The 10,905-nt window shown below is 39.1% G+C and overlaps 1 protein-coding gene across 3 annotated transcripts in view; it reads left to right on the forward strand.

Annotated features, from left to right (window-relative positions):
* E2f1 (E2F transcription factor 1) overlaps positions 1-7,945 on the forward strand; it is a 35,249-nt gene extending 27,304 nt beyond the window's left edge. For all 3 annotated transcript variants that reach the window (XM_017247822.3, XM_017247825.3, XM_017247824.3), the window contains 5 exons: positions 1,271-2,034; positions 2,099-2,833; positions 4,797-5,043; positions 5,109-5,912; positions 7,041-7,945. In XM_017247822.3, coding sequence (XP_017103311.2) covers positions 1,591-2,034; positions 2,099-2,833; positions 4,797-5,043; positions 5,109-5,912; positions 7,041-7,168 — 2,358 coding nt within the window. In that variant the 5' untranslated portion in view covers positions 1,271-1,590 and the 3' untranslated portion in view covers positions 7,169-7,945. The remainder of the gene's footprint in view (positions 1-1,270; positions 2,035-2,098; positions 2,834-4,796; positions 5,044-5,108; positions 5,913-7,040) is intronic.
* Positions 7,946-10,905: the final 2,960 nt, after the last annotated feature.

A 10,905-nucleotide genomic window follows, 5' to 3' on the forward strand; every position in this document is an offset into this window, starting at 1 on the left:
GTGGAGTTTGAAAAAGAGCACAAGTATTAAGTACCCCTTTAGCTAACCGTTTTTTTTTTGATCCATGCAAATTTTTATCGCATGCAGGGCTAACGATAATTACCTTATTTTTTTTAAACCTTTTTTATTTACCCTTATTTTTTACGCTCATTTGAGCTTTATAATTTGTTGTTGTCGTCTTCCATTCATGCTGCCTCGTTTAGCCACGAATGAGGTTAACATTCAGGCCTCTAATGAAGGTAGATCTTCAAGGTAGACAGGGGATAATTTCATAAATTTAATTTTTTAATTTTGATATTTATAATTATTTATAAAATAAATAAATTTTGGCTTTAGAGGCCTCATTTTTTTTTGTTTAAACTAAAACTCTTATTAATTTCTCTCAGTGTTCTTGGGTCTCTAAACTGGCCCTGTCTCGCGTTTTTGGCCAAAAGCGGTTGAAGCCGGGCCCCGTCCACACTATAGTAGTAATAACGTTATTTTCTTCGTTACCTGTGATGGCTTTTCTTGTTTCTATCTTCTGTTTACCTGGGCCTTCTCTTCTTTTGCGTTTGTTGCCTTTGCTGCCTGTTTCTTCTTTTGATTCTTCACGCTGAGCCGGCCATGGCTATATATTGATTGTTTAATATTTTTTGTTTCCCCCCTTTATTTTTTTTTTTCGCCGAGTTTATTGACATTTTGTGCGCGAACTTTAAGCGCGTCTTCCTCTTCCGAACATTCCGAAATAGTTTCGGCATGCTTCAGAGCAATCCGGTTCATTGGAGCTTAGAGATATTTTGGCAATTCAAGATATCTTTGTGGTAGTTGGGTCTTGATTTCAATTATTTTGTTAACAAGTCAAAAGTATATCAGGGAGTGCTATATAGAGCACTATATCAGCTTTATCACAAAAAGCGTCAGAGCTTCTTGTTATTTACCTGCTTTGGTGGCTCTTTTTTTTTTTATTATAGTCGTGCAATTGTTTTCTTTTACCGCTCGCCTTTCGTTTCGCATTTATTTGCATTTCCATACATACATACATTCGTTCGTTAGCTTGTCGGGGCGCATTTTAATTTGTTGTTGTTCACTGGAATGAATGGCAACTGAGGTAAAAAAAATAAAAACAAATATACAAACTCGTGTAGATACAACGGAAAGTCCAAAAACAGATCAAAAGTTTAATGTGCCAAATGCATAAAATATTAAGAAAATGAGGTCAAGCTATAAATAAACTACGATATCATTGTTATGTATTTAACCTTAACTATTTTGTTTTTTTTTTTTTTTGCAGATGTGAAGAATCCTTAGGTGCTAATTTAGTTGATAAGCGCAAAAAAAAAGAGAGAGACAGAGACAGATCGAGATCAAGAGAGAAAAGAGCGATAAACAAGAAGTACAATAAGTTAACGGACACCAGAGAGAGAGAGCGCTGATTTTCCAATCGAGTGGCAACTTTTTGAGGGCAGTGCTCAAAAGTATGCTACAAAATACACACAGCGATCGCCGCACGAGGCGAACCTAACAGAACCTTAAAAGCGCGACACACACACCCACAAAGCTACACAGAGAGAAAAAAAGAGTGAGAGCTGAGCGAGACAGAACTGCAGCGCAATGTCCAAGTTCTTTCTAACTGTTGCCCCCAACAACAACAACAACAGCAGCAACAATGCCAGCAGCAACACACCGCGCCAACAGCAGCTCTACGGCGGTGGAGGTGGTGGGGCAAGTGGACACACACTGGTCGCCCGGAAGCTCAATTACGATCTTATCGGCACCACCACCACCACCAACATCAACAACAACAACAACAACATCGTGATCAAGAACGAGACCCTCGACTATGATTACGAACACGGACTGAGCAGCAGTGACAGTAACAGCAACAGTAACAGTAACAGTAACAGCGGTGTGGCAGCCCACCTGCGGGATCATGTCTACATCAGTCTGGACAAGGGGCACGGTGGGGCGACTGCCACAGCGGGTCAACTGCAACTGCAGCAGCAACAGACCCGCAAGGTGGCCACCAAGTCCAATGATATCACAAATTACTACAAGGTGGGTTTATCTAATAAAAGTAATTAGTTAAAGTAATTAACTAATTAATTAATTAATATTATAGGTTAAACGCCGACCACATGCCGTTAGCGACGAGATCCACCCGAAGAAACAAGCCAAACAGAGCGCCCACCACCAGACGGTGGGCTACCAGACGACGAATGTGGCAACCAAATATGCAACGCAGCAGCAGAGGCAACAGCTGCTGCGCCACAGTACTGACGTCGACGTGGACGAGGATGTGGGAGAGCGGGTGGTCAAGTCGGCCGCCCATCATCACTCCTTCGCCCTGTCGACGCCCCAGCAACAGTTGGCCTCCTCGGCGGCCAGTTCGTCGAGCGGTGATCGCAATCGGGCGGACACCTCGCTGGGCATACTGACCAAGAAGTTTGTGGATCTGCTGCAGGAGTCGCCCGACGGTGTGGTGGACCTGAACGAGGCATCCAATCGGTTGCATGTGCAGAAGCGACGCATCTACGACATCACCAACGTGCTCGAGGGCATCAAGATCCTGGAGAAGAAGTCGAAGAACAATATCCAGTGGCGTGGCGGCCAGTCGATGGTCAGCCAGGAGCGATCGCGACGCATCGAGGCGGAGTCGGAGCGTCTGGAGCAGCGCGAGAATGAACTGAACCAGGCCATTGATCAGATGCGGGCCAATCTGGCGGAGATCACGCAAGAGGTGGAGAACGCTGGCGGCATGATGGCCTATGTCACGCAAAACGATCTGCTCAACGTGGATCTGTTCAAAGATCAGATTGTGATTGTGATTAAGGCGCCGCCAGAGGCCAAGCTTGTGGTGAGTGTTGGTAAAGGGTTCAAGATGGGGGTTAAGCTAAGCAGTGTTGCTAAGAGTTAGGAACCCCGTGAGAGAACTGTTAGTTTTGTATAGCTTAAGGAAAGTGTTGGTAAAGGAGGAGGAAGAACTGTTACTACTTTACATAGCTTTTGTTGAGTGTTGGTAAAGGGCTTAGAAAAAGGATTTAACAAGCTTAACAGTGTTGCTAAGGGCGAAGAACTCAAAAAAGAACTATAATTTACTTTGTATAGCTTGACTCATTGCAAAATCTTGTGCCATTTGTGCCAATATCTCTTTGTGGATATATCCTATAGCTCTGCTATATACACTCGTGTCGACGTCAGAGCTTTTCCTAGCTTTTCCCAGTGGTGCTTCTTCTTAGCGTCTGCATGCCATTAAACGTGGCGCTTATTTATAGACCCCCCATCGTAGCGTCAGACACGACACCGACCAAGAGCGCGCCCGCCCATCTTTTTATACCCTTGCAGAGGGTATTATAATTTTGTCCAAAAGTGTGCAACGCAGTGAAGGAGACATCTCCGACCCTATAAAGTATATATATTCTTGATCAGGATCACCTCCTGAGTTGATATGAGCATGTCCGTCTGTCCGTCTGTCCGTCTGTCCGTCTGTCCGTCTGTCTGTCCGTCTGTCTGTCTGTTTCTACGCGAACTAGTCTCTCAGTTTTGAAGCTATCGTCTTGAAACTTTGCACACACCCTTCTTTCCTTTGCACGCAGTATATAAGTCGGAACGGCCCGGATCGGCCGACTATATCCTATAGCTGCCATATAACGGATTGATCGGAAATGGTATAACTTTGGTGTTTTTAGAGTTAGAGAGTTCAAATTTTACAGGAAAGCTATTTTTGGCAAAACATTACGACATGCCAAATTTCATAAGGATCGGCCGACTATATCTTATAGCTGCCATATAACTGAACGATCGAAAATGACCCAACTTTCGTGTTTTTGAAGATAGAAAGCTGAAACTTAATACAGATTATATTTTTGGCCAGTTGATCCATCCTACCGAATTTCAATAGGATCGGCCGACTATATCCTATAGCTGCCATATAACTGAACGATCGGAAATGACCCAACTTTCGTGTTTTTGAAGATAGAAGTTTGGGACATTTTTTTTAGATTTTTTATTTTAGTTAATTGGTTTTATTATGATGTAATCATAAGGATCGGCCAACTATATCCGATGTTTGCGATATATATCCGGTTTTAGCTGCAAGGGTATATCAACTTCGGCTCCGCCCGAAGTTAGCTTTCCTTTCTTGTTTTTTATATATTTTTATTTTTTATTTTGATATCAAGTAAATTTTGTGGCCTCGTCAAGAAAGTTATTTCCAATCGCCGCCGATTCTCAATCCTCTTAGATGCCGCACTATTTATAAAAAAAAAAAAACGCTTAATGTTTCCGCTCGCCTTGAACTGTTGAATGAACTCTCGCGAGGAAGAGAGTACCTCTCTCTATATCTCTTAATATTTGGCCAGAGTGTCTAGATTTCTAAAAAAAAAAAACCTTAAAACTACATATTAAAATGCTACATTCTTTAATGAAAAACTTAACTTTTGTTTGGTTTAAGCTATGTGGCAACGCCAACAGAAAAGAATATATGGTATATAGTATATAAAATAAAAATAAAAGAAACCGACGGGGGGCGAAAAAGCGAAAAAAGCGCAAAAGCAAAATATCATTTCTAAAAATAAGCGAGCGGCAAAAAAAAAAAAAAAAATGGTTGCTCATTCCGGACTCACTTCATTTGTGTTTCTCTTTTGCTGGCGAGCGGTTCGGCGACCGCTTAAAAATTTCAACAGTTCGAAGTCCCCCCTTGGGGCTCTTCCCCTAGTTAGTATCTCCCCAGTACCCCCCAGTATCTTTATTTTTTTTGTATTTTAATCGTATTTGGTTCTTTAATCGTTTTTTTTTTGTGATTTTTTTGCGAATTCCAGTTGCCCAACACCAAGTTACCGCGTGAGATCTACGTGAAGGCGGAGAATAGCGGGGAGATCAATGTCTTCCTCTGCCATGACACCACGCCGGAGAATTCGCCGATGGCTGCGGGCGCCGGCTATGTCGGAGCACCCGGAGCCGGATGTGTTCGAACAGCCACCTCGACACGATTGCATCCGCTGACCAGCCAGCGACCGAATGATCCGCTCTTTAACAATATCGATGCCATGAGCACGAAGGGATTAGGTGAGTAATCTTTAGAATTTTAAAGATTTCTTGAAAAAAAAATACTAATATTGGTATTTTTGCAGGTACCGCTCCCTATCGCTCGGCACGCAACCTTAGCAAATCGATCGAGGATGCCGCCAAGCAGTCCCAGCCTGAATATAATAATATTTGTGATATGGCAATGGCCCAACAGCAGCAGCACCAACAGGAAGAGGACGATGTGGATGTAGAGCTGAGACAGTTGGTGCCGACGCTGACTAATCCGGTGGTGCGCAGCCATCAGTTCAACCAGCAGCAGCACCAGCAACAGCCCACAATCCAGGAGCTGTTCTGCAGCTTAACGGAATCCTCGCCGCCCACACCCATCAAGCAGCGACGGGCAGCCGCAGCCGCTGCCATTGCAGCGGGTAGCGCAACAGTAACGACAACAACAACAGCAACCACTACGCTTAATAGTCATAACAGAAACAACAACAACAACAACAGCACCCAACAACAACCCCCCACAATAGGATACGGCAACAGTCAGCGACGCAGCGATGTACCCATGTACAACTGTGCCATGGAGGATACCGCCAGCACGTCGCGAACATCATCTGGGGCCGCCGGAACAACCGGAAGAGGAGCATCATCGGCGATGGGCTCGCTGCAGATGCAGTTCGCCGCCGTGGCGGACACTAGCAGCAATCACAGCAACAGCAATGCGGGCGGCGACAGCGGCTATGGCAGCATCGGTGGGGCTGGCGCTGGCGCCAACGCTGATCCCCATCAGCCATCCCCCTTCAGCCATGGCCGCAGTGTGGCCGACGACTGCGATGCCAATAGCAACAGCAGCAATGTCACCCTCCAGGGTTTGGATGCGCTCTTCAATGATATAGGCTCGGATTGTAAGTATTGTTTGAGGGGGAGGAGGGCGTAATAATAGATAATAAGAGATATATATTAGTAACTACTATTATATTAAATGCCTTTTAATATATAGATTTAAAAAGTGCTTTCCAATGCTCTCCATTCATGCATCCAAGTCCTTAAAATTGAAAAAAGGATCTCTCAAAAATAATCTTGTAAAAAGTCCTACATCCATTCACTATTACCCGGTGTTAATATTAATAATAATAATAATAAGAGTAATAAGTGTGATATCTGCTATATCTCTATGAGGCTCTCTTGTCAAGAACTCTCTCTGTGACCTGCGTGCTTTTAAAACCCACATCACAGTCTGAGTTCTTGCTGAGCGTGGCAACCTCAAAGCAACCTAAAAACCTATCAAGGGGAGAGTTAACATTAAAGATTTATAACAAAAAAAAACTTAATCTTTTTCAAATTTCAAAATATTTTAAAAACCTATTTTTGTTTCATTTTTTCAAAATTATTTCGGCCAACGAGAATCAGTTCAAAATTGACAATTTGAGTTTAGTTTTAATTTTTGTTATTTTTGTTTATTAATCAAAAAGGGTATTAATCATTTAACATAAATATTAACAAAATATCAAAAAATAAACAAACTAACCTTGTAAATAATAACCCTACCCCCTTAAAATAACTCATTACATTGCAAAAAATTCAGCACCTCACACTCTCACACATGTGCCTGTAACCATTAACCAATAATACATACTTTTGAAATAGAAGGATTTTTTTGTAATAATTGTGCAAAATTGTATAATATTGTATGTATATATATATCGACATATAACCCGACGCCTCGTCAGCAATCGTCCTCGTGTCAAATTCATTTTGGAACTGAATTCTCGTGGGTCTGCACTGACAACACTGACCGCTGCTCTCCAGGGCCAATTGTTCATTTTGAAATTGAAATTTTGTAGCACCATGAGATTCAGCTCTGGCGTGAATTTCAAACATGCATCCACAACATCTCTCGCTCGCTCTCGCTCTATCAAATCTCTATGTCTCCTACTCTATATATATGTATATGAATGTCCTTGGAACCGAGACTAAGTCTTTATTGAGAAAATATAATTTATTAAAATTTTTGGATACTTTTTCGTTTACAGACTTCACCAACGATATGGCCTTTGTGTCCATCAATCCGCCGGACGATAATGATTATCCGTATGCCCTGAACGCACACGAGGGCATCGATCGGCTCTTCGATTTTGGTTCCGAAGCCTATGGACCCTAAGAGGAGGACGCGACATCCGCCCAAACACATCCACACTTCTCACACACAACCACAACCACACTCGCGTATATATCTAAAAAATTGGGATTCTGGGGGTGTTTATAATTTTAAATTATATACAAAAATGGAAGCAAAAAGAAAAGGAAAGCAAACAACAAAACCCAGCAAATTACAAATTTATTATTAAATTATATAAATTGCAAAGGAACATAAAAAAAACCCACAAAAAAAAAACACAAAAACAAAAATCTGCAAAACTTAATGAAACTAAGTTGTGTGTAAAGTTTTAAGCGTAAATATATATACATTTAAATTTATAACCCAAACGTAAATTTAAGCGAAAAAACAAAATCTACTTTACGAAAACTCAGCCTCACAAGAAAACAACAACAACAAAAAAAAATCAACAAAAAAGGATGGAGAGAAAAAACATTTTTTAAGCAAATTTAAATTTTAGCCTTTAAAGAAAAAATACAAATCAGAAACGTAATCAGAAGAAAAAGAAGAATCAGGAAACACGATGTGAAAGAAATTGTGACATCCACACGAAAAGCGAATACCCTTCCTCTACTCATCCAGCAACTTTTTTTGGGCTAGAACTGTCTGTAAAATAGTAAAAGGAATTACAACACACACACACATAATTTTTAATAAGAAAACAAAATAGTTGTAAAGCCAATCAACATAAAATTAAACAACAATAAAAACTAAATCAATTTCAAATTGTAAAAAAAAAAAAAAGATGAACATATTTGCCTCAGATTCCATCGGAGCCAAGGGCAGAAGTCGAGAAGAAGTCACACAACTTGGGCCCCTCCCCTTGTCTAAATTTTAAACCTCTATCGCCCCCCCAAAAGTTCAAATGTGCCCTTTTCCCGACAATCCGACAATCCCCGATACCCTTTCTCTAATGTTTTATTATTTGCGCATGCAACCAATATCCCATCAGCGTTGTCCTGTCCATCTTCTGCGAATTGTTTCATTTGCTTGGATCGATTGATTGATTTTTAATTATTATTAAATCTATAACTATGTATAATAATTTGTTATTGTTATAAAATTTAAACTATAAACACACACACACATGGGCCCAATAGCAGTTTATTCATAGAAGCCAAATCATCCCACAAACAAACAAACAACCACTTAACAGAGTCAACTACAAGTACATAATAATTATTTAAACTCTCGCCTAGAAGTTATATATTTAATAAACAATAAATGCAACACACAAAGGCAAATCATAAATTGTAAAAAATAAAATCAACAAATAAAACAAGGAGAAACCACAAAAAATAAAATCAACAATTTTTTATTATTTCATTCAGGTTTAGGTGGCGAATCCCAATTTCTTGGGGCTGTCAGTAAGTGACCTCAAGACCGATTCTTGAGAGAAATACCTTAAACGATTTGTAGATCGATTCTCCACCAATCTACATTAAAATCCCACGACAAAATATTTTTTCGATTTTTCGTCCAATTTTCTGGAGGATCCCTTCAAAATGTGAAAATGAATGAGGGCACAATATGGCTCACAAAGAAGGCTATATCTTTGCTAAAAGTCATCCGATTCTTGAGAGGAATACCTTAAACGATTTACAGATCGATTCTCCATCAATCTGCATCGAAACCCAACAACAAAATATTTTAAAGATTTTCCGACTAATTTTCTGGAGGATCCCCTTCAAAATGTGGAAAATGAATGAGGGCACAATATGGCCCACAGAGAAGGCTATATCTTTGCAAAAAGTCATCCGATTCTTAAGAGGAATACCTTAAGGATGTAGTCTCATGTGCCGGCCTACTTTTTAGAGGTTATTTCAAAAAATTTTTTTTGTAATAAAAAATAATGCGATCGTTTCAATTTTCACATATGTTTTTATAAGCATCATAAACTATTTGAAAATATTTTCTTTAATTTATTCTTGTGTAGTTTAATACACTTTATAGCATGCCAAAGTATGCATATAAAAAAAAGATAAAGGTCCCTGGCGCAGGTGATTTCGACTGCTAGAGTCATCCGAAACAAAAAATTAGAATAGATTATTGTTTTGTAAGCTTCTGGCTCTGTCCCGTACTAGAATGAAATATTTTCATCAATAAACAACAAAACGGCGAACTCTCAAAACAAAAAATTAAAAAAAATTAAAAAAAAATTAAAAAAATTTATCTTAAATTAATGATAAAAAAAAACTAATCATTAAAAATAAATGATTCTAGTACGGGACAGAGGTGTTACTTTTTAGAACAACATATCCAAATTTCAGCTAGATCGGTAGCATAGAATTTTGTGAATCACCTGCGCCGCACACAAAAATGTCGTTTCGAGAAAAACGCGTTTAAAGTTTAGACGCTACCGAGAAACTCATACTTTTCGGTGTAGGCGCGCTCTCGATTATGGGCTGTCTCTCTGTCATTATTTGATATTTTTATTTGAAACTTTAACAGTACATTCATAATTAACAATACTATCAAAATATAAAAAAAAAAAAAAATTGATTTTTTCAACCTCACACATGAGACTACATCCTTAAACGAATTGTGGATCGATTCTCCACCAATCTGCATCAAAATCCCACAAAAAAATATTTTTTAGATTTTTTGTCAAATTTTCTGGGGGATCCCCTTCAAAATGTGGAAAATTTCATGGGGAGGACAGTGTGGCCCACAGAGAAGGCTATATCTTTGCTAAAAGTCATCCGATTCTTGAGAGGAATATCTTAAACGAATTGTGGATCGATTCTCCATCAATTTGCATCAAAATCTAATATAACAAAATATTTTTCAGATTTTTTGTCCATTTTTCGTGATGGGGATCACTTGAAAATGACTTTTTCCCCTAAAGGGCACACGGTGATGGCTATATCTGCCCCAATTCTCACCCGATTCTCAAGCGGTGTACCTTAAGGGGTTATATACCTTCTTTGTCGAAGAAAATGAGCAAAGTTCGGATTTTTTTTTAGGTATGTAGCAATTATTTAATTACACGGATGTTTTAATTTTTTGATAGTACACTTTATTAACAATGTTTGTGCAAAATTTGGTGGAAAAATATTAAATAGTTTTTAAGGGGTGGCCGTTTCCCTTAGAGTCCTTTTTTTTTTTAGAGCCTTGCGGTGACAGTTCCCCAGGTCAAACAGGTCAACTTAAACCATAAAAGTAAAAATATTTCATTAGTTTAGAGTAATCTCTTGTGCTTGAACGATCGATTTTAAAATTTTTTGTTTTTGTTTGGATATGGCAGCGTTTTATGCTAAAAATAAACGTTTTGGTCTCTAGAAATTTCATTAAAAAATTTATTTTGCCGAAAAAAAAGTTTGCGCGTGAAAAGTCGATCGTTCAAGCACAAGAGAATTTCATTACGAACATTTTAAAAAAAATTTGAAGTAAATCGGTTCAGTAGTTTTCTGCCAATTCATGTCACCGCAAAGTCATTTTTCAAGAAACACCATTTCGAGATATTCGCGTTTAAAGTTTCAAGTTCAGTTCAAGGCCGCAACGAGGCGTGCGATTAGGAGCGCTGTAACTTTTTTTCTACTGCTCCAATCTCTATGAAAAGAATGGGAGAATGTTCTCAAGGAGTTGTTCTTCAAGATAAACCACTAAAAAAATTTTCGTTTTTTTGAAAATAAAAAAGGTATATAACCCCTTAAACGATTTCTAGATCGATTCTTCACCAATCTGCATCAAAATCCTGAAACAACATATTTTTTAGATTTTTAGTCTATTTTTCCTGA

The sequence above is a fragment of the Drosophila bipectinata genome, chromosome 3R (assembly GCF_030179905.1).
Source record: "Drosophila bipectinata strain 14024-0381.07 chromosome 3R, DbipHiC1v2, whole genome shotgun sequence".
Lineage (NCBI taxonomy): Eukaryota > Metazoa > Arthropoda > Insecta > Diptera > Drosophilidae > Drosophila > Drosophila bipectinata.